Here is a 24,990-nt window from a genome sequence, read left to right on the forward strand (position 1 = left end):
CCACTGTGAGGTACACCTGCCGGCAATCCCTGCAGACCGTAATGATTAAACTCTAGATTAACTGAAAGAAGGGCAATACTCAAATAAGGACCCAGGGTGGTGCTTGACATCTCAGGGGTTTCTGCCTGCAAATCCTGCCCAGGGGCACCGTCTTTTGTCTGAACCTCCAGCTAGGGAGGTTTTGACATCCTGCCCTTCTCCCCACAATGTCTTGGGGCTGTGTGGGAATGGGGACTTGGAATGCAGCTGTGAAGCAGTGTCTCCTTCAGCTCTCAGGGTCTGAGTCTCTGGACCATTTGATTTTGGGAAGGAAAGAGAAAGAATGATGCTTCTCTGACTTCAGAGACACTCCTTATACTGTGACCTGCGAAAGAAAGAAGCAGCCAACTCATTTTAATGCCTGCATGCCACTGCAAAGTTACGTTGATGACTGGGACTGTGTTATAGGGGCTGCTGTCTCTGAGGCTTCTGTACACTTCAGCAGCTTTCAAAAGGAGCTGCGGCACGAGGAAGGGTTGGAGGGAGAGGATTTCTGGTCCTATTCATGGTGTTGCCTGGGGACAGCTCAACCCAGTGAAAGCAGAATACAGCGGAAAGTATTGGAGACCAGTGAGGAACCTGTACTGTTATCCCCATGTCATTTGCTGTTCTTAATAAGCAGTACAAATGCTGTTATCAGCACAACAAATTATAATAATTATTTTCTAGCAAAGACCTGATTGACTGAATCACTACTTTTAGTACATGAGGTTGTTAATACACAGATTCTTAGGAGATCATTATTATGTGCAAGTTTGCTGCAGCATTTCAATGGGGTTTTTGCTTTCCCATTATTTGGATTCTAAATGTAATTATTCTCAGGGTGATTTTTTCTGACCCTAGCTTCAGATGGAACAAGCCTGGTGGTCTCTGACTCATACTGTACAAACAAACAAAAACAACTGCTAAAAGAAACAGCAACTTAACAGCAGAAGAAATACAGTGTAAATGTGTTTGTCACATTTAAGCGGTGGACAAATGAGCTAATTTGAATCGCTTAGTGCTTGTATAGTCACAACTAAACAACCCCTGTAAATTAATTGTGTGACATGTGATTCCCAATTATGTAAAACAGTATAATAAGCTTTGAGGATGGTGACTGTCATTAGTTATATGTACAGGACTGTGGAAAATTACTTATGCTTTCTCTTTGCCTAGAGAGGCACAAAGTACTGGCTTCCTCAAACAAGCAGAGGGTAGCTCTGTTTTCTTCTGGTTGCAAATTGGGGTTTGTGTATGATTTGAAAGGTGGAGCAGAATGTGAACTGCTTACATTTTCTTTAATTTGGCTGTAGAAGATGGAATTCATTGGGCTCCGTCTGTTCAAATGAACTTTAAGCAACAATCAAGGAAAACATTTATGCTCCTCTCTACATATGTAATAGTAATATGTCTTCTGAAGAAGACATAATGGAACTGGAGGCTTAGGTTACCTTAGGAGAGCAATACAGGAATGTTAACTCCTTATGTAGGCATTAAAGACATTTTATAAAAGCAACCAGGTTTTCCTGTGAGGTATTAAAGTGACTTATCTGTTGTTTCTAGGAGTTGCCTTTCTTCTGGTTATGAAATTTAAAATGGGGAAACCTCTGTACTAGCTGTCTCAGTTCTGTTGGTCAGGAACCCCTGTATGTTTCTCCCCCAGTAATCTAACTGTTAATGCATTTAATTGGTGCTCCCAAAGTGGTTTTGAAATATTGATACATTTTTTAAAACATCTGTAAATTATAAATAATTTTTAAAGTTCATATTTCTCTTTTGAATGCCCATTACAGAGTATTAGTTTTCAAGCCATTTAATAAGTTATGAGACAAATGAGTGAGTTTAATGTGGGGTCACTGATGTGAAAAAGATGTGATGGTTATATTAAAGTTGCAGCTTTTCCAAAACTGTGTACATTTCTACTGAAAGTAAACTGGGAGTATTATGTAATAATGTATATTTTATTTAAAGTGACTTTGAAGGCTAGCGCTATCTGCTAATTCTATTAAAAACTTCAAAACCAAAACCATAGTTTGTTTCAGTGACATATGTTGGGCCATCACTGAAGTCTCATCAATGCTTAAATGCTATACTTGGATCTTCTAGTTATTTAGATCTATTCAGTGCACAGCACAATATGGTTTTATTTCAGCAATATCTAACCTCTTCGTTTACTATTTATTCACACCTGCATATTCCCTTAAGATTCCTTATCTCATTTTCAAGGTCGCCCTGCAGACAATTAGTGGTGGTAATAATATAAAATGTGTCCAGCACTAAAACCTGAAATGGCCATTACAAGTAAACTATATGATATATAATAACCACTCCACTCAATTACCTGCACAAAAATGCAAGGATTTAAAACTGTAGAGCTCTATCATACATCCAGTTAACTGACCTACCTACCTGCTATTTAGTCCTTCTTTTCTTACAATTCAAATTCTACCTTGTAGCGTGCCATCTGGTAAATTAGCAAATCTGTTTGTGTGTGTGTGTGTAGTTCATCCCTTTCAGTATGTGTGTATAAGCACATACACATGTATGCAGTTGTATATGAACAGGTCTTAGGCTGATGGTAGGACAACAAATAATAACTACACAACAATTAGTGCACGCACATGCATTCATGATCCATACGCCTGTAGCAGCATGTAGTACACATGTTTATGTGTGCTGCCTGGTATACTTGATTTGTCATTCTTAGTATCTATTCCCATCCTATGTAACCCATTGCTATAAATTTTGTACCTGGTAAAGAAACCTTGTTATTTACTACTTAGATGGGGTCCTGGGGGATAGTTGTGTGACCAGTCTGCCGTTACCATTGCGGGGGCAAAGTAGTGAGAACATATCAACAGGACCCAGAACTGGAGGGTGTCTGTCCAGCTAAACTGCTGGGCATCCTCTTTGGTCAGGTCCAGCAGATTAAGCATTTTTCCCAGCGCTGTGTTTCAGGGGGACAAAGGATTTTTCTTGCAGGGATGGCTCAAACCTGGGAAATGCGGGTTCTGTTTCCTCCTTTGCACAGATTACATTTGTAACCTGAGGCAAACAGCTCCCGCTTGTCTGTGCCCCAGTTACTTGAGCAGCAAAATGGGGAAAACAGAAAACTGATGCTTACAGGATCTTGAAATTATTAATTTGTTCAAATTCATAAACTCTGTTCTATCAGAGGAACCTCAGGTATTATGGCACATAAAGGTTTGCTGACATTTGCTTTAGGAATGTGGCCATTTGTCTAGTGGCAGCAAAAACATATTTAAATCATACAGAAAAGTAAGGCATGATAAAGCAAGTGCCCAGAAGCGTATTCCTGCCAAAGTGTGCATATGTCATAAACCTTCCTGGTGACTAAGTAACATTTTTCTGAAGTGGTACTGTTAATTCAGTCAGCAGCACTAAGGATAAGATCACTTTTAAGACCTCACGACTACTGGGGTTGGCACACGAGTGGCTGGCTGCTAACTCCACAGAGGTGCTTTTGTGCTCTGATGCTTCCCTCTTCCTCCCTCCCCTTTCATGGGATAACTCCTTCTGGTATTACTTCACTTTTCTGTTAGTGAGCACTTTCCCCCATAAATATGACTGAACAGGTGTTACTCTGCTACTAACTGAGTTTCCAGCTGTCCTCCAACACAGACCAGGCAAAATTTGTTGTTGCATCCTATTAGACAGACTAGAGAACTATCAAGCCTGAGATGGAGGTCTTCCTTGCAGGATACGGTAGGTTTTTTGCCAGAAGATGGTCAGGAAGGCCTGGCTGGTTAACAAAGACAGTCCTTCAGCTGCTGGGTGTAGTTCCAGTTTTGCATCCCCTTTGGCAGCAGCACAGAGACTGCTGCAGTGTGGCCAGCCAGCAAAATTAGGAAATAAGGACCTCTTTTATTTACTCAGGCTGCTGAATCATGGGCATTCCTGTCTGCTTGGAGAAAAGTCAGGCAGCTCTACTTTCCACTGGAAGTCTCAGGAGTGCTTGGTACTTTCATCTCAGTGTTCACACACTTGTTTTAATGTGCTTTATGGAAATGGTGAAACTCAGCAAGTACAGTTGGTGTAGAAAAACATCTGCACTAACTATTCACACACATTTGCATCTTTAAATAGACTTTTAGGCCTTGTAGATGATTTTGAGCAAAGTTTTTTTGGTTGTGAGTGCTAGAGCTTTCTTAGAGGCAGTGAGTGTGAAGTGACTGGTTCCAAAAATTAAAAATTTACATGGACATGTTAAGTGCATCACATTGAAACTCAGAATACTTGCCATTACACAAAAAAGGCATTTACAGTAAGTGGCACTTAGTGAGTGCCGAAGGAAAAAAAAAGAAAAAGTCGATACAGAAAATATATTTCCAAACTCCATAAACACTGTTGAATACCAGGAGCCTTATTGTGCCCTCAGATAGATGTGTACGACTCCTGGGGACTTGTATGTATGCATCTGAATTTGGTCCAGAGTATCTTAAAACAGCTTGTTGTAACACTGAAAATCAGTATTTGTAATGTTGACATAGCTCGGTGGGTAGGTGTCTGCAGATTTATATACACGTGGCTGTATGCAGAGTAGCAGCAAACTGTATTTTCTATGAAAGTGGTCAGCAAAAAGGAGTTTGAAGTCCTTTCCCCTGACAGCAGGTCAAACTTCACACCCAACACAGAGCTGGCTCTGTGCTAAGTGCCCCTGGGAAAGTGGGAGTGGAGTCCACATCCCAAGCCTACTGGTTAGCTGCATGGACCTTCCATTTAGCTTCTCCGTCATGGCTTCGAGTGCTCAGGTCTGCTTGCCCAATGCCTGCACACATGGAGTAGCCTCAGCATGGGATAGCAAGCCACAGATCCCTGCCATTTTGAAGGGGATGCTTTTAATGGTTGCATGTTAATTTTCTGGGGCAACACCTTTGTAGGGATGGATGGGGAAACAGTAGGACAGGTGGGGCCATCACTCATGTCCTGCTCTAGCTGTAATCCCGAGTCCAGGTTTCCCTCTTGATTGCTGTCCCCAGATCCATTCCTAGGCCGCCCCTAAGCTCGCCGGGCACGTTAGTCCGTCACACACAGTGTTGCCTGTGTTCAGGTTGGAATCTGCACAGCAAAAGTCACTGCAGAGAAACATTTCCCTTGTCACAGAAGGAAGGTTTTAAAAGTCCTTCTGTGGGTGACTGATGGCCGACAGGCCCGGCTTTGGGAACCCTTTGTGTGAGCGCAGCCCAGGGGCCCACCTTCCGGAGCACGGTGGCCGGTGCCGGTGCCCTGTCCATGCCGGCTATCCTCGGCCCCGCCATGCCGTGGGGGGAAGCCAGGGAAGCGTGTTTGCCACATTGTTAAGCTCGTACTCAGGAAAATCCTGTTGTCCTCTGCTATGCGCTGCGCGGAATTCCCCCTGCCTTGCCGGTTCTTCTGCAGCTCTGAGAGACTGAGAGATTTTCACATTTTAAGTTAAAAGGATGCGAGTCAGACTTGTAAGTGGTTTGCTCTTCTCCTTTTTACACAAAGAGAATTACTCCGCAGAATTATTGTGGGCTTGGATTAAAAAAAACGCAGCAGCAAAGTGACACACAGAAACATTTATATTTGCCAGTTGGAAAGTAAGAACTGGTCTGTGCTGTAGTTACGCTATTCCCTCTCCACTTTCCTTACCTTGTATAAAAACTGAGGGGAGACCCCCAAGCAAACAAGGAGAATTGGATGGGGGAAAGGGGCTGCCGTTCCTTATGCCGTGGTCACACTCAGCACTTGATCCCGACCCTGCTGCCAGCCCGGCAACCTGCTGAGATCCGCAAGCCAGGGGGAATAGTTGTAAAATAGTTAAAAACAGGCAGGCAGTGGCCACAAAAAGGAAGTGATTTACTACTGTGTCAGTGATGGTACACTATTTATGACACTTACTATATATTCCTCTAAACATTTATACAATACTATATCATTTCTGCATAGGATATACATTTAAATACTAAATTTGGTTACAAAATATGTTGCCTAGGCAGTCACAGACCATTTTTCTTCACTCAGTTGCTTGACATAAATTCCTGTTTATCTCCCGGCAGTGGTTGTATGTCAGAAATATATTTGATTTTTAAAGGATAAAAGGTTTTTCTACTTAAAAAGAACAGGCTAAAAATATTAATTTAAACTAAAATTTCAAAATACAGAAAAAAATAACATTTTTTTCTGTAATTAGTTGTTCCACTGTTTTGATCATTTCCAGTTTTAGAGTCAAACCCAGCAATCTGAAAGGGCAGTATGCAGATTTACATTAAAAGCATCCTGTGAATACTGCAGTCATTAATGTACCAACTTAAAAACTCACCTGGCTGGTATTATTTAGTATGTATGACAATAAGTAACTTTGCATCAGTACATTAGGAAGCATTTTAGCAGATGATAGCGCTTTTGCTGGAAGGGAGGATTTTTATTTTTCAATTTTTATCTTAAAAAAACAACCACCTTTGTTTTCAGTTCAAAGACGTGGCATTTCGGCTAGGGTTTGGTTTTGTTATTTGAATATATACCACTAGTGCAGATTTGTGCATAGGTAAATGCATGTGTGTGTACACGCAAAAGGTGGATATAATTTGTGAAACCCTCCTCTTCAAGATGTAAACAAGAGGATAAAAACCCATGCAGTTTCCAACTTATCCTGAAAAGCATTGTGTCAATGGGCAGGCATCCAGCAATGGTGTTTGGTTGTTTTCTCAGAGTTAGATGGCTGCCATCTGGCCTTGATAGTGAGATGGCGTTGTCATCAGTTTCTAGATGCAGGAAAGGAATGAATCCTCATCTGTTTCCTGTGGATAAGCAAGAGGTTGATAATCTAGTAAAATCTTGTTACCTTAAAGAAAGCAGGGTTGGAATTTGTTTACGTAACATAGGCCAGCTCTAACTTTTATGTTGGTGTAGTATATTTCTTGAGAAAAGGATGAAGATGTTTAGAAACTTACCACTTTGCAAGTATAACTTAAAAAAGATATTTTTCAGGAGGTTTATCCTGTTTTTTTTCTGTACTGTTGCTGTAGTCAATTTTACTTTTAAAAGGAAAAAATCTCCAAGCATCGCCCCTGGAAAGGTGTAGAAATATTATTTCATGTAGAGTGGTCTTTCAAGCATTCTGTTAATATTTTCAAAGAAGTTTTAGATTAAGGAAAGTATGATCATTGTAGTGTTGTAATCTACATATAAAACAAAAGATGGAAAAAAACTGTAGAGCACGTCTGTTGAAGAAAATAGTCACAACTTGCCTTGTCTAGAGATGAGGTAATACCATGGATAACTAGCTCAGTTCAGTATCTGGCTAGCACTTCTATTTTGTCTTTTCCTTGTAACTCATAAATCTTTCAGCTTTTACTGTAATCGTTTATCATTTTTCCTGTTTCCAGTTTTTTACAAGTTGCTTTGTCTGTGATCACCTCATAGTACAGGTTCTGCTGGACTGAGGAAGTTCATCTGGCTGAGGCCTGTGTGAAAAGGAAGAAATGGTGGGCAACCTCTTGAACTTAAAAAGGAAAATAAAATGCTGTTCCTAGCTGACCCTTTTGAAACTTTCTCATTTTCCTTGATCCTGGCTGTTGATTTGTTAGTTTGTTTTGAACATTTAATGATCCAGCTGCTAGCTTTCAGTAACTGGATTATAAAGTTATTGGAAAAATCTGGTTGCACTTTGTTAGAGAAAACACCACTGCTTATACTGTTGTCCTGTTCCTCCCCTGTAGTTTTTCCTATTATGGTTTAGAACAACACCCAAGTCTATCTCAGTAATAGCCTTTAAATGATTTCTGTGTTCAGAATCAACTTCAAGTGAAAAAATAAAAAAACTTTGGCAATGCAGGGGGAATCTTTTCATTAAATATTAGGCATGTGGGTTGACTGTATTAATTTTAAATAATTCCTGTAATATTTTCTCCTTTCCTTTGACTCTTCACATTCTCACATAATATGCAAATCATTTTAAAATGGATACAAAAGAAACATTAAATATATTAAAAATCTGCATTTTAATAAAGTTGTCAATGTGTAATACATATCTTGCAACTGAGAAAGAATAATAAAAAAGCAATAAAATGTTAATATAGGCACAGAACTATTTAATAACTTCTAATGTTTTACAGTCTGATAAAAATAAATGTGGTCTTGAAGCTGTTGGATACAGGTGTAAGAAATATCCTAGTCTGAGTTTAATATGTTTTAGCTATTTAGGAGTAGCAGATCTGCATTGTTCATGTGCATTTGCTGTCTCCTTTGAACCGCAGGGATTAAGCTTGTGAGCGTGTTTCTTTCTCATTTCAGATGGAGTGGATGTTGAGGATGACCCCACTTGCTCATGGCCAGCATCATCGCCTTCTAGCAAGGACCAGACTTCCCCGAGCCATGGAGAAGGTTGTGATTTTGGTGAAGAGGAAGGAGGCCCAGGGTTGCCCTATCCATGCCAGTTTTGTGACAAATCGTTCAGCCGCCTCAGCTACTTAAAGCACCACGAACAAAGCCACAGTGACAAGCTCCCTTTCAAATGCACTTACTGCAGTCGTCTCTTCAAACACAAACGGAGCAGGGACCGCCACATAAAGCTTCATACGGGAGACAAGAAGTATCACTGCAGTGAGTGTGATGCAGCGTTCTCAAGGAGTGATCATCTTAAAATTCACTTAAAGACTCATACGTCCAACAAGCCATATAAGTGTGCCATTTGTAGGCGTGGATTCCTGTCATCTAGTTCGCTGCATGGCCACATGCAGGTTCATGAGAGGAACAAAGATGGCTCTCAGTCCGCCTCCCGGATGGAGGACTGGAAAATGAAGGACACTCAGAAATGTAGTCAGTGCGAAGAAGGCTTTGATTTTCCTGAAGATCTTCAGAAGCACATTGCAGAATGTCACCCCGAGTGTTCCCCTAATGAAGACCGATCTGCTCTTCAGTGTGTTTACTGTCATGAACTCTTTGTAGAGGAAACATCTCTGGTAAATCACATGGAGCAGGCTCATAATGGTGAGAAGAAGAATTCATGCAGCATTTGCTCTGAGAACTTTCATACTGTGGAGGAGCTGTACAGCCACATGGACAGTCATCAGCAGCCAGAGTCGTGCAATCACAGCAACAGCCCGTCTTTGGTAACTGTGGGCTACACCTCAGTCTCTAGCACCACTCCAGATTCTAATCTCTCGGTGGATAGTTCAACAATGGTGGAAACAGCTCCTCCTATACCAAAAGGTCGTGGAAGGAAGCGGGCAGCTCAGCAAGTGCCAGATATCACCGGTCCTTCAAGTAAACAGGCAAAAGTTACCTACAGCTGCATTTATTGCAACAAACAGTTGTTTTCCAGCCTTGCAGTTTTGCAGATACACCTGAAAACTATGCATTTAGATAAACCTGAACAAGCCCATATCTGTCAGTATTGTTTGGAGGTATTGCCATCTCTCTACAATCTGAATGAACATCTTAAGCAAGTCCATGAAGCTCCAGACCCAGCACTGATTGTTTCTACCATGCCTGCCATGGTATACCAGTGCAACTTCTGCTCTGAAGTGTTCAATGACCTCAACACCCTTCAGGAACACATCCGATGTTCTCATGGATTTGCCAACCCTGCTGCTAAGGACAGTAATGCATTCTTTTGTCCCCATTGCTACATGGGATTTCTTACAGATTCTTCTCTGGAAGAGCATATTAGACAAGTCCATTGTGATCTTAGCAGTTCCCGTTTTGGTTCCCCTGTGCTTGGAACCCCAAAAGATCCAGTGGTGGAAGTGTATTCTTGTTCTTACTGTACAAATTCTCCAATATTTAATAGTGTTCTTAAACTGAACAAGCATATCAAGGAGAACCATAAGAACATTCCTTTGGCACTGAATTACATCCACAATGGAAAAAAATCCAGAGCCATGAGTCCATTATCTCCTGTAACCATTGAGCAGACCTCTTTAAAGATGATGCAGGCAGTTGGAGGTGCTCCTCCTCGTCCTGCAGGTGAATATATCTGTAATCAGTGTGGTGCTAAGTATACTTCCTTGGATGGTTTTCAGACTCATTTGAAAACACATCTTGACACTGTCCTACCAAAACTGACCTGCCCTCAGTGCAACAAGGAATTTCCAAATCAGGAGTCTCTGCTGAAGCATGTTACCATTCATTTCATGATCACCTCAACCTACTACATCTGTGAAAGCTGTGACAAGCAGTTCACTTCTGTGGATGACTTGCAGAAACACCTACTGGACATGCATACATTTGTGTTCTTCCGCTGCACTTTGTGCCAAGAGGTTTTTGACTCCAAAGTCTCCATTCAGCTACACTTGGCTGTGAAGCACAGTAATGAAAAGAAGGTATACAGATGTACATCTTGCAACTGGGATTTCCGCAATGAGACTGACCTACAGCTTCATGTTAAACACAACCACCTGGAGAATCAAGGCAAAGTACACAAGTGCATCTTCTGTGGTGAGTCCTTTGGTACAGAGGTGGAGCTGCAGTGTCACATTACTACACACAGCAAGAAGTACAACTGCAAGTTCTGCAGCAAAGCTTTCCATGCTATCATCTTGCTGGAAAAGCACTTAAGGGAAAAACATTGTGTTTTTGAAACGAAAACTCCGAACTGTGGAACAAATGGGGCATCTGAGCAGGTTCAGAAAGAGGAAGTGGAACTCCAGACCTTGTTGACAAATAGCCAGGAGTCCCATAACAGCCACGATGGCAGCGAAGAAGATGTGGACACATCTGAGCCTATGTATGGCTGTGACATTTGTGGAGCAGCTTATACCATGGAGACTCTCCTGCAAAATCACCAGCTTCGAGACCACAACATTCGACCTGGAGAAAGTGCCATAGTGAAGAAAAAGGCTGAACTCATTAAAGGAAATTACAAGTGTAATGTGTGTTCTCGAACATTCTTCTCTGAAAATGGGCTCCGAGAGCACATGCAGACACACTTGGGACCAGTGAAACATTATATGTGCCCAATCTGTGGCGAGCGGTTTCCATCTCTTCTGACTCTTACTGAACATAAGGTCACACATAGTAAGAGCCTGGACACTGGAAACTGCAGGATTTGCAAGATGCCCCTCCAGAGTGAGGAGGAATTTTTAGAGCATTGCCAAATGCACCCTGACTTGAGGAACTCCTTGACAGGGTTCCGCTGTGTGGTGTGCATGCAGACAGTGACCTCTACGCTGGAACTGAAAATCCACGGCACGTTCCACATGCAGAAAACTGGAAATGGTTCTGCCGTGCAGTCCACAGGGCGTGCACAGCATCTCCAGAAACTGTACAAGTGTGCTTCTTGCCTGAAGGAATTCCGCTCAAAACAGGATTTAGTGAAACTTGACATCAATGGTCTGCCATATGGTCTGTGTGCTAGCTGTGTTAATCTCAGTAAAAGTGGTAGTCCAAGTGTCAACATCCCTTCAAGCAGTAACAGACAAGGCATGGGCCAAAATGAGAACTTGAGTTCCATTGAGAACAAAAGCAAGGCAGGGGGACTGAAGACTCGGTGTTCTAGTTGCAATGTTAAATTTGAATCAGAAAGTGAACTCCAAAACCATATTCAGTCAATCCACAGAGAGCTTGTTCCAGACAGCAACAGTACACAACTGAAAACACCACAAGTATCTCCAATGCCCAGAATCAGCCCCTCCCAAACTGAAGAGGTAACCCTTTTTTCTTTGCTCTTGACACCTTCCATCCTTTTGGGAAAAATCCCCCTTTTTTCAAGCTGTCTTGTCACTTGTCATGAAATGCTTAGGCTGAACCATGTTACATTTCCATCCGTAGCCATTAGCTAGTAATTACTTGCCTCTTGATATGCCTTACGTCTTGGATTGAATTGTGCGGAATAGGACTAATTCCAGTCTCCCTAGGATATTGTCTTCTGTATCACTGAGGAGACCTATCTTCATGCCAGCACAACTGAGATCTGGAATCTTATCCTAGCTCCCTTATGTGTTGGAATCCCCAGCTAGGAGTTGTGCTTACGGCAGAGCGCATTAATGACAGAAGAGTAGAATATAGTGAGCCAAAATGCTGGCATAAGGGGTGGATTTTGAAAAAAATATTTGTGAGCAACAAGTTGAGGGTGTTTTTTGTAAATTGTGTTGTAGACATTAATTTTCCCCTCTTATAGCACATTTTGATTAAGTAGAAGTACAACACTAGCCTAAGGTAAATTGGGAAATCAGTCCTTTGGATGCAATTCCTTGTTGTGTTTTTCTTTCCGTTCATGATGAACAACATTTTGATGTCACTGAAACACCTAGTGCCTGGTGATTGAAACCCCATTCATGGAGGATAACTTAGAAAGTAAATATCAAACTCTTGAAAGATCTTATCTACTTCCTTCATCACCAGTGACCAAGTAATAATATGGGAAGTTACGGGGGTCATGTACTGAGGGAAGGGAATCTTTTTTATCTTCAGAAACATCAACAGAATGACTCAGGGTTAATATTTTAGGTATGCTATCTTGCATAATGATCCCTTATAGTTCAGGAAACCTAAAAACACAGCACAAACAGATCTTAAGAAATAATAACTTTGGTTTCAAGAAAGCTTTTGGCTTGTAACGGTACAAGCATAATGCAACCCATTGCTGTGAATGTGCATGGATACCCTGTGTCTAGGGAGCTGCTGTTCTTCCATCACCTTCCTCACTCCCTGTTTGTGAGCCCATCTGTTGGGTAAGAAATCTCTCGGCATGTCATCCAACAGTGTTGTGCAAACTGGAAGGCAGGCGGGAGGCAGAGTGAGGAAGGGAGCTACATAAGGATATGTGGGCCCAGAGGTAAGTATTTCTGGAGGTACCAAGAAAAAGCTCAAGATAGGCTGGGAGAGGTCACTGAAGTAGCACAGGGCCTGGAGTGCCACAAAGAGGGAAGTGGAGTTGGGAGACAAGGGTGAGGTACCAGGCAGGATGCATCTGCCAGGGAAGAGCCCAATGCTTTCATGACTTCTGCATCTCCAGTTTGCACATTGGGGGGTGATGGGGGTGGTGGTGGTGGGGGGTGTACACCTGGGTAATGGAATGTGGTGTGCAGTGTATGGAAGGAGCAGTTTGTTAGACTGAGAATCTCAGGTCTAAGGAAAACCTTTTCAAAGAAGAGGGGAAAGGAATGGCTCCCTTTAGGTGTGGTTCACACCATTGATGGTCCTGTAGTACTGCTGCTAAATCAGAACCACAGGATTACCAGCTACATGCTTTTGATAGATTCAGAGTCATCTTGGTTTCTGTTTCTGGTCATCTTTCCCCAAGTGACTACATGAAATCTCTCTTCCCAGTCATGTTGGCAGCACAACCAGAATCATGTGTATTAAGACAGTTACCATGATAAGATGTTACCAACTTGTCTTTCTCGAGCTTGTAAACTAGACAAAAAGAGAATTGGGGGTCCTTTGCGGTGATACAAGGTCAGTTACCTCCAGTGTCATCAGTGAATCTTCTTGTACTTGGATCAGGTATAATCCGAGTTCTTATGTCATCTTCTGATCGGCATCACGTTCCTCTTCCTATTCCTTTTGATTTTTCTCTTAGAAATGTATCTAAGATGAAAAAGCCTTTTAAACTACAGCAAGATTTGTGAATAGCATTTGCCTGCCTCGAAATCATTTGCCCACCAACCCCATTCCGAGCATGTAAACTGATTTTTCAGTGTCTGTGTTTCTAGTCTCTACATAAGTAACATAGACTTTCAGATTATTTTCTCATGCGAAGCACAAAGCTATCAAGTTCCTGACAGAGCATTATTACTTCTGGAAACCATAGATGCATGTTTGTAAACGCCTTAGAGATAACTAATTTTTCTAACAGATATTACTGGTTTAAAATTGTAGTGATGCAAGCATTACAGCAATGAGAATCAAAATTGGAAGTAGCAATACACAAATGTTTAACAGTATAGATTGGATGTTTGGGCTGAGGGAAGTGAAAACATAAGCATATAATACAAACAGTAAAAACAAATTGGGTTGCTAAAATTTGTTATTAGTGAGTGGCTTTGCTACTCCACTGGAAGGAAGTTTTTTGAATTGAATGGGATGTTGAAGATGGCTACTTAAACATGCTGTTTTGGGGTAATTTTCATTAAAAATAATAATATTAAGGAGTGAAGGTTTCATTTGCGTTGTTGAGAGTCACATGGTTTGAGATTGCAACCTTTATACAAGGAACATTTGATTCCTAAGGCAAGAAAAATACGGAGAGTAGTTGTCAAACCATTAATAGTGCTGAATACCCTTTGTTACTGAGTAATAGATTACTATGGTAAGAGTACTAGAAAAAAACATTTTAAGATAAAGGATAACGCTGGAAATTGTCAATTCTGGATTCTTTGCCAAGTATTCTTATGGTTGAACTAGAAAACTTCTCTTTTTAGCCTGTACTCAATAACATGATAGGGTGCAATTACCTAAACATGGTATAATGTCATCAGCTGAGCTATCACCTGCTGAACTCACCCTGCTTGCTAAGTGAAAGGCATTGACCTGAATCATCTTCACTGAAAGTTATCTTTCAGTTGGGATGGGAAATGATGGGCACTTCTAATCATCAGTTACAGGAACTCAAGGAACAGGTCAGAACTTAAGCCCATCATACTGCTGAATCTAGTACCCGTAAACTATCAAACAGACTTAAACAAGCAGATTGTGGATAGCTAGCTATTGAAAGAGCTCTAAAATTGGTAAATCTCTGAGTTATTCTTTGAGCCTAACGAGATGCTGAAATCAGGTTGTAGATTTCTTGTAAAGATCCTGAATCATTGCAAACACACTGTTAAGCTAGGATAATAATCTTCTTGGTGATAGTTAATATTTAAAAGTGGAGAACAAGATCTGATGGTGATGTATTGGGAACTAGACATCCATCCTTTTTCTGTCACTCATTTGCGTTGTTGACTTGGACAAATCTACTTGAACACCTCTGTTTCATTTTCCTTATTCAGAAAATAAGATTGATAGTTGCTGAGAAGTGTGTTGCCATGCTTAATTGCAGTGCATTTTTTGTAAAGCACTTGGAAGATGAAAAGCAGTGTTCAAGAAAAAGCATGTGGCCTTGCTTTTCTTGTTCCTCTTTAATCTGCTGTCATGCACCTAACGAGAGAACTCAGCAGAAGATGTGCACTCACTTCTTAAGCTTCAGGACTTCTGTACATGCAGAATCGTACCAGTGTGACTGTACAATAATAGTTATATAGTTAACTGCTTAGCCGGAAGGCGAGGAGAAAATGGACTCCAGCTTATACCAACAGTTTACTGGTAAAAATTATCTTACACTAGTGTATCCATATGGTCCAAAGGGACACAGTTTAGTGGTACTTGGGAGTGTTGGGTTTATGGTTGGACTCAATGACCTTAAAGGTCTTTTTTAACCTAAATGATTCTGTTCTATTCTATTCTATGTGCAACTGCACTCATTTTGGGGTCCTGTTGGTAACTTCTAGAGTAGGTGCTCAGCAAACTTAATTGCCTCTGTAAGTAACTTAAGTTATGTATCACTTTGTTCTATGAATGCGAAGCTCATGTGAATACTGTATTACCTGTGGCAATGCAGACAGTCCTTCATTAATAATACAAGAATGCTGGGGTTTCTGGTCCTGAGAAGAGAAGCAGCAGTGCAAGTACACTGCCAAATTACTGCAGGAATAAAGATGCTTATTTAGGTGTTACAAAAGACTTGCAGAAATATACTGTAGCAGAGAGTATCAAAAGTTCTGGACAAAGGAAAGAACTAGCAACCGTCACACCAGCTGAAGAACAGAATAAGTGTGAGCCTGGGGCTGCTCTTCTGTCCTATTGTGGTTGTGCAGAGCTGTATGCCAGGATGGGCATGTCACAGCAGGGAATGCTGGGCGCATCACTGCACCGTTCTGGAAGGAGCTGTGAAAGTGCAGGCTGCCAGTGAGCTTGTGGAGACGGGGTCACAAAATTCAGATGCTGCAGAGCTGGTGGCTCCTTGAAGCTCAACTTACACGACCTCAGATGAATCCAGAAATGGTATCATCCTGGGAGAAAGAATGGAGCTCAGGTAGGTGTACTGTTTTATCATTACATTTTTTCTCTTTATTCATGGGCCCTGAGTCTACCTTTATTCTCTTACTATTCCTCCCCCCTTCTCAAAACACTGCCAGACTCACAAAGACAGAAAACAGGAACTGCCTTTTGAAGTAGCTGGTTTGTTTCAACAGCATGCACTGGCAGTCAGAGGCGGAAAGAAGAGAGAAAAGACTATGAGCAACCCAGAAATGTTCCCAGATGCATGCTTTTGGCAGGGCAGGCAATAGCATTTTAGCAATATAAATCACTGTGCTTTTAACTGAAAAGATGCACCGAAATCAATACTTACACATTTAATTGAAATACATAAAGAAATTAAAATAATCCTCCTCATCAGCAATCCAAGCTGATCATTCTGACTACAGGATTTTTATGAATAAGCACATAAACTTGTAATGTAAACACAAGAAGTAGTGCCTTGGGTTTCCTGTCAGTGAATCCAGGGCCAGAACAAGTGATTTTCATGCTGGATTTTGGATCCGGAGACAGAAAAAGGTAAAGAAGGTTTGTTGCTGGCACAGAGATTTGGCTTTGAAATAGTTTGTGGAACTAATCTGTGGAAAACATATTTTCCGCTTCTGGAGTTTCAAAATAAGCTCACTAAAAATACCGTTTTTGTCTTCTTGCATCATTTTGACATTGCTTTCAGGAAAGTATTATTTAAGATGTGACCATATGTATTTTTAGGAAGGGCTACTCTGTTTTTCTTGCCACAGTAGGCCACCTTCACATTACACTGTGCTCCAATTTCTGATAGTACCACCGCCGTGAAGTGGCTGACAAGATACAGGCTTAAGCATTTTTCTTCTGTTTGTCTTTACACTTTCACTAGTGATCTATCAGAGTTCTCTCTGAATTTAACGAGGTGTTATTTATTATCCTGTCGCTGGAAATCCTACCAATGTTAAGCAGCAAACTTCCCACCTTCTCATACAGACCATGTCAAGGTGTGAAAGGAATCCTGTGTTGGCTGGGAATCCTGAACAGAAGCAAGAGGGATAGTTGTAGTGAGTTTTCTTAGTTTCCTGTCCACTGATCATTAAAATCTAATACTGTCTGTCTGGCTTGTTATTTGTCAGAGACTTCAGATGGGGAATTTGGAGAGGTACCTTCTTCACACCTGAGAGGAAGAAAGGATAAGTTCTGCAACGTTTTCAAGAACACCAAACCAAGTTTTCCATGCAGCAATGCAGTGGGGGTGTGGGGTGTGGGGGGGAATGCCTGCTTGAAGAAAGGCAGAAGAATTGAAGAGGGACACAGGAATGTGGATGAAGACCTTAAGCATCTCTAGGGAGGACAAATGTAGATTCAGCAAAGCTTTATGAGACAAAACATCCTGAGATGTCAACAGGTCAGCTGTGCAGCCCACTGTCCTTATGGGGCTTTTCCTGTACATGTATCTGCTGGCCAAGTGACCAGGGTAGCATGCCACAATTTCCCTTCTGCACAGCCCTAGTGGAAAATCAGAATAGTGATGAGTATTTGTATTCTGACATCAGAACAGGGTAGAAAAAACAAGAAATTTCTCCTGTTTTTCTAGCCTGATTATCTTTAGGACAAGACAAAGGAAATCACGGCATGTCTTTTTGTCTGCTGGTTCACATACCTCTAGAGGGTTCTCTCTCTTCCCCCTCTTACTCCTGTACTACACTTGGCCAGTTTCAAGAAAAACTTCATAGACAGATAGGAATCTCAAAGCCTATGAAGTTTTTACGACATTTGGGAAGAGAGATGACCTAGCAGGTGATAGAATCCAGACAGGAAAGAGGCCTTTTAGAGATCCAAACCAGGAAGATGGCTTTAACTGAAGTTCATACCTGGTTTTTATGCAAAAGTCAATCAGTCACAAGAAATTAAGCTGTAAGAAACTATGATCTGCTCTTTGTGGTGCTCACAAACCAACTTCTTAAGTGACTGTACATGCTTTGAGAAGTGTTTTTTACCAGTGCTCAATAAAGTTTTTATATGTAATGTCTGTATTATTTGTCTCATGCAACAAACATAACGAATTTGTTACCCTGTCATCAGGGAAATAAGGTGGGGTAACCATTAATTTAAAATGGATATGTAGCCCCAGTACTGCTTGTTTCACAAAGCTGTACAAATTGAACATAAATGAACCACCTGATATGTAGCATCTTGTTAAAGAGTCGTCTTCTCTGACCTCCCATAGCTCTGTGGTGGCTGGTATTTGATCTTCTGCCTGATTGTTCAAAACCCTTAGGTACTTTTTTCTCCTGCCAAACCCATCTTTCATTTATTCCATTTCCTGCGTTGTATTACAAAATATTGTAAAAATCAGTAGTATTTTATACAGTGTATTCTTCTGAATATGACAGCAGAAATGTGTCTCCTGCTAACATCTGTCCTCGCCATGGGACATTTCTAGACAAGAGGCAGTGGGCACAAACTGACACACAGGAGGTTCCCTCTGAAGGTCAGGAAACACTTTTATTGCGAGGGTGACTGAGCAGTGGCACGGGTTACCCACAGGCGTTGTGTATCCTTTAATATACTCACAGGCCATCTGGACATGGTCCAGTTCTAGGAGACCCTGCTTGAGCAGGGGGGCTGGACTAGAGTACTCCCAGAGACCAACCTCAGCCATTCTGTGATTCTTTGGTTTCCACCATCCTTTAGACCTATCTACCAGATGTATGTTGACGTTGTCCTGTTCTTCCGTGGTGGTTAAACCTTTGTTGCTACTATGTGGCTTCCTAAGTCAGGGAATAAAAGGATGGGGCCTCTCCTGATACTGACCATCTCAGTACAGTCCTACCACTAACAATGTGCAAATCTGGGAAAAAAGCCCATCTGCAGTTTTTATTAGAGAACTGAATTCCTCAAGATGAAAGCCTCACATGCATTCATTGATCATTTTTAATACCTGTGAAATGCTTCTGAAGAGTGACTTCAAAATACAGCCACTTACAAATGCAGCCATTTAAAATTGCTTGCTGCTTGTGTACTGAAAAACAAGGTGAGAGGTAGGAGAGAAGGAAGTATTTGTCACTTTCAATCATACATCCACACCTTTGGTATCCTGTGTGGGATGGACTTTCTCCATTTTTTACATATTATCCAGACTCAACATTCTGTGCAAAAAAGGACACCTAATGGCTTCTCATATCTGGAAAGCCACCTCTTCCTCTCTACTTTTTCCAGTAGGAAATGGGGTGGTTCATCAACAAAGAATGATCTGAGACTCCAAGCTTCCAGATTTCCTTTTGTATTTGTTTTCCCACTGCTACAACAGCCCTCTTTTTGGTTTCTGCTCTGATAGCTGGAATAGGTTCAGTGCCAAACTCTAGGAACATGTCTGTCTGCATACAAAAACCTTGCAGCCATCACTGATGGTGTTATCTTGCAGTTGATCCTGTTCTATTGCTTGGTACTTCTTTTTTGGCCAGGGAATGTTCTGATAATTTTTCTGAACTGTCTTAACCATAGCTCCTCAGATTTCTTACATTCCCTGCTTCACAGCTGGTAGTTCATGTGATGGTGGTTGAGTAGTTGAAGTCCTGTAAACCCAGAAGTATGACATTCTGCTTCGAAAACAAATTCTGCAATCCTTTTTTTTCCTGATAGAGAAATGGTAGACTCAAGCACCATGCAAAAAGAAATGAGCATATTACAGGATGTACCTAAGAGGAACTGCTGGAATTTTAAGAAGTAATGTGAAAGTAAAAGATTATGAAATAGAACAGAGGGAATTCTGGGAAGTTCCCTTAATTCCCTTAGAGGAAAGCAAGTACATCTTCACAGGAAAAAACAGCTAGACACAAATCATTGTGGATAGCATTGAAGACTGGCTCAGCAAAGTGCTTGTTTTGCTGGTACACCACTTCCCTGGGCAGCTGTGCTGTGCCAGCGGAGGTTTTTCAGCTGGGCACACGGTCAAGGAGCGTTGCAATGTCAGCAGCTGTGTGCCAGCTCAGATGGTACTAGTATATTTGTTAACATTGATGTGGCCTAAGAGTATCCATACGGGGTAGTACTATAATTACAGTAGTATGATTGTAGAACTCTGTGGCATATTTCGTAGCGTAGGCAAGCCTTTGTAAAACCCAAGCCTTGCCAGTGTTATGTGAAGCCTTCATTTGTGAAGTCCCATTGACTTCCCCAAGTGCAGAGCTAATTGCATGAGAAGGATCTAAGGGGTTTAATCCTTCTCCTGATACTTCACTGAAAATTAATTTCTTATATATTATGTATGAGTAATATATTTCTGTTTGTACATTAATATTAATGTTGCATATTTTTGAGCACAAGTTCTATTCTGTAGGATTAAATTATCTTGGTAAGTAATAGCCCAGAATTCTGCAGGAATAGAGGTTGAAAGTGGACAATTAAGGGCAGGGGGAGGGTCGTGAGACACACTTAGGAAAGTGAAATTAATCAGCATTAATTTTCCATAGTGTGGGAGAAAAGTGGTTTTAGTGTTTAAGTAAAACAAAAATAAGGAATATAAAAAGCCCCTGATTTTGCCTTTCTGTTAAAATCCAGAGAGCTTTTACAAAATTTGTGATGGAGAAAAAAGCCAAAAGAGTATTCTCTGGTGTGTACTTGCAAACTATTAATTTTATTGGGCTACATCTGTTGCTGATTGTTGGTGAAGAAAGTAGTGGCTTTATTGAATGACAGTCTGTCTCAGTATGCCATTTTTAAAACAGAAGGAAAAAGGCAACTCTAAAAAGAAAGAGGTCTATCAGCTTACTCAAAATGCCAACTTTTTGCATCTCAGATCTGGCAAGTCATGGTCTACTGCCTGTGCTTTGATGCCGTGTCATCTGCAAAATTATCAGCACAGTCTTGATTGTAGTTTCTCCTTAATGCCCAGAGCTACACAGCTGCTCTGATACTGAATGTTAGGGTTAGCAGCTCTCTGGCTTCAGAGGGTCTCAGGTTGACAACCTTCTTGAATTTTAAGAGCAGTGTAAGGAGACGGAAAGAGGTGAGAATACTGACAGAAAGTTCCGTTGCTGACAGTCAGTCCCAAATTCCTGAGCACTGCTCAGCATGTACGCTTGCAGTGCTCAGAGGCTCAGCCTCATCCAGGATCAGGCCCTAGCACAGAAAGAAGCATATTTGTTTTTCAGATCCCAAATCAAATTCATAGTACTTAAAGCTGATTTTACTGATGAACTATGTAAACCTGATATGACTATGAAATAATTGAAAGAAAATAAATATACAGCCACACGCTGCCAGGTTTTACAGTTACTTTTCTGACAGGTACCTCACTTCAGGTACCTATTGAGTTTAAGGACCAAGAGAGCTGAAGGATTGGAGAGCTCAAAGGGAAGAGATGCAGTTTTAAAATGTTGCGAGATGTGGTTCTTTCTGTGTGGGGATGTGAGACATTGCAAGCTTATGCAATTTATTGGCCAGGGGAAGGAAAAGTTTGTAACCAAAAAACATTGAAGACAGACATGATTAAGTGCAGAATCCAGAATGTAAAGGTGAAGGACAGAACAGCAGCTCACGACTTCAAGCAGCGTAGAGAAGGAAGGACTGCTAGAACTAACATTTGTATTTCTGTCTCAGTGCATCTTGTCTATGAAAGCAATTAGTAACCATAATGAAATAAATTAGGAAAAAATAATGGTTTTCTCCATTTCTTGTTTTGGTTACCTTATGGGATTGATTGTATTCTTTCTCTAGACATGTACATCCAGACCCCGTTATGCTTAAGACCCTGATGAACAAAAGCAGAAGAACAGAAAAGTTCTCATAAAATCATTATGAACATGTTTTTAAAAGCAATGAGGAAATACTAATTAAAGGATGTTGTGTGAGCAATGAGAAGAGTTAGCAATTAGTCAATTCAAAACACATGCAAGGTGACAGTGCCCCATAAGCAAGATAAATAGCTAACTATGCAGTGAAACTGGCTAACATATACTTATTTTTTTAAGAGCTTAAGGTTGACAAAATAAACATCCAGGAAGACAGAAAAGAAATCCTCAAGGTACTGTCAAAAATACTCTGAGCTATGATGAAAAATGGCTAAATGGAAAAATAAGCTGGGACCATGGTTGCTCTTGTGCCTCATGCAGGACCAAGCGCACTGCTAACGCTTAATAAAATAATGATGTAAAAAATCAGCTGGCAGCATTAGGAGTTAGCACTGGCCAGTTGCTGTAGTTAGTGTGTAAGTTTTAACTTGGTTTTGCATATGATTTGTTGGAAGTTATTCACTTTGTCAGGTTACCTTTCTGTTGGTTTAGCAGGTTCAATTAGCTCCATCCTGGATTTAATGCGAGGGAAACTGTGAGTGGATGATTGGTCTGGGAGAGGGGAATTACAGGATGTGGGAGGGGTGGCATTGCTCTCTTTTGGCAGCAGCAGATTGTCTCAGCTGAGGCATTGATTCATTCTCTTGGTCTGTGCTGAAACTGAGAGGAGAAAGCCTTGAAAGTCCCCTTTACTGGTGTGACAAGGGTAAATAACGTACCTAGGTGTAAACAGGTAAAAGTTATTGGTAGGTTAACAGGTATGTGTCAAAGCTATTCTTGGTAGTGCATGCAAGAGAGGTGTGAAAGAAATCCAGAATAAACTAGGGATGCCTGCAAGCCTGAGAGACTATAGGCACAGTGCATTAGATGGTATAAGATGTATTTTTCATTATCTCCTATAGGGAACAAGTATTCAGTTAAAAGGGGGATAGAGGATATCCAGAAATGTTATATGTAATCAAGGAAACCAATACTGTTGAAAAAAATGCTTTGTTGTGGGGCTTGTGGCATATCCTCCCCATGGAGAAGAATGAAGTATGGATTAGATGTAATATAATGGAATATAGTATACAAAAAGTGACTTACAAACACGGAAAAATATCCATCCCAGAGAAAGGAGCTGAAGATAAAAGGAAACATTAAGCAGATAAATTTGCAGCCTTTTAAGAAGAGGCATCAACAGCCTGGGAAAAGGCTCCTAAACAGACATTTAACAGGGGATGTAAGGATTATGCATGAAATTACTGGTTTGTGAGCTTGACTTAAACAGGAACATAAGAGAAAGCCTAATCAAATAAACAATAGAAGAATACCTAGAAAGTTTGGATTTAATGAAGTATAGAGGGCACAGATTCACAAAGGGAGGATCATGCTTAAAATTTTCAATAAAGAGTATTTTGAGAGAGTAGCCACAAGTGCTGACAGAGAAGCCTATAAATGTGATTTACCAGGATTTTTGCAAAGCTTTTGAAATGGTATAGCACAAAAGACTAATCTGTTGGGTGAATAAGTATGGCATAGGGAGAGAAACTTTGTTTGATTAAAAAAGAAAAGAAACACTAACTTGGGTACAGAAAACATCAGAGTCTTATGAATTGAAGCAGGTTAGGTTGGAGGGGTGTGAATAATGGAAAGCCTTAAGAATCATTATTTGCACCAATTTTGTTGAATTTATGCAGCATACCAGTAGTCTGGAAGAAAGAATAAGTAGTAAGGTGATGAAATTCCCTGATAGTACAAAAGTGAGGAAATGTGAGAACAAAATAGGCAGGTGATAAAATTCTGAATGACTTTGACAAGAAGGTGGAGCATGGGCAGATAAGTAGTATATGCAGTTCATTTTCAGGTAATATGCGGCTAGGGAACAGAAAAAGAAGAATGTATGGATACCTCAGACAGTCACAGGGCACAGAAGGCTACACAGAAGGTTCTTCTGCATACTTCTGAAGCACTTCTGAATAGAACTGTGAATCCCCTAGTAGAGTGGTTGTTTTACTTTTTATAAAAGCAAATAAAATTATGGACACACAATTGAAGTACCATTCTTGGACCACTTATAAAAGCAGCAAAGCCTCTTTTGACATGACATGAACACTTTGGGCACCTTTATAAAAATGAAGTTCTGAAAACCATGAAGTGACAAGTGAGGATCAGGACAATAATTAAAGGTCTAAGTAACATCAATTATTCAAAAGGTTAGAGAGACGCATGCATATGCTCTGTGTGGATTGAAGGCCCAATCCAAGGCTCATTAAATGTAGTCACAGAGAAGCTTTGCATGCTGGAAGGCTTTAAATCGGTTCTGAAAACAGGAACACAAGCAAACAGGAATGCAAAAAGCAACCAGATTGCCCGGTGCTCTTGTGAGACACTTAGTCCAAGCAGTTACTCTTCTAGAACAATTTTGAATGGCCCCAGCAATGACTTGGGCCTCAGATTTACACTTCGTATGTGGAAGACAAATTGGCACTTAGGTTCCTGATAGGAGGAGGTTTAGTGAAGGATTGTCGGCTTGTTTATTGAAGAGTTTTTATGGAAAGATGAGTCCACAATAATAAATTAAATTAAAGGAAAAAAATTAAACCACTTCCTTAATCCCATCTGATAATGTATATATCACTTTCTGTAACAAATCTTTGGAAGTTTTGCAACAAGGTGCGGTTTAGAGCACAATGTGGTTTCTCTAGGTATTCTACTGGTCCTGTCTGAGTCCATATGGAAATACACTGGTAAAGGTTGTCTGTGGCCCACCTTTGCCATTACAGAATTACTCTGTAACAAGAAATGTGCTTTGCCTTGTTTTTGTGTTTGGAGGGGAGAACGAGAGTGTTGTCATGTTATGCCTCTCACAGGAGGCTGACAGGTGTCCTCTAGCAAATGCAGTGGTGGTGGCTTAGGGTCCAAGTACTCTCAGCTGTCCACCTTTGATCACTGTGTGGAGCTGATATGCCCTGGGTGGTAAGCTGGAACAGCAAAGCCTGGGTGTCTACTCTGCTCTACTGAGTCATCCATAGGCACAGGTGACTCGGGCAGAGGGGCAGGGAGCTCAGCCAGGGTCCCTTGCTGCAGCTGTTCGCAGGGCAGGGACGGCTGCCACAGCCCCTCACTTCTTTCTTTGTGGAGCCATCTTGTATCACAAAGAGCTGGAGACACTTGAGAGATTCAAATACCTGCTGGAGTCACAACCCCGTTTTATTTCTGTGCT

At 41.0% G+C, this 24,990-nt stretch overlaps 1 protein-coding gene across 13 annotated transcripts in view; it reads left to right on the forward strand.

Annotated features, from left to right (window-relative positions):
• Positions 1–24,990, forward strand: part of ZNF521 (zinc finger protein 521) — a 232,863-nt gene that overhangs the window by 85,682 nt on the left and 122,191 nt on the right. For 11 of the 13 annotated variants that reach the window (XM_080380562.1, XM_080380567.1, XM_080380568.1 and 8 more), the window contains one exon: positions 8,299–11,651. In XM_080380562.1, coding sequence (XP_080236688.1) covers positions 8,299–11,651 — 3,353 coding nt within the window. Of the gene's footprint in view, positions 1–8,298; positions 18,019–24,990 lie in introns of those variants that run through there. The other 2 variants (XR_013927075.1, XM_080380569.1) reach the window with 2 other exon arrangements.

This window comes from Falco punctatus (assembly GCF_963210335.1).
Source record: "Falco punctatus genome assembly, chromosome: 3".
Taxonomy (NCBI): domain Eukaryota; kingdom Metazoa; phylum Chordata; class Aves; order Falconiformes; family Falconidae; genus Falco; species Falco punctatus.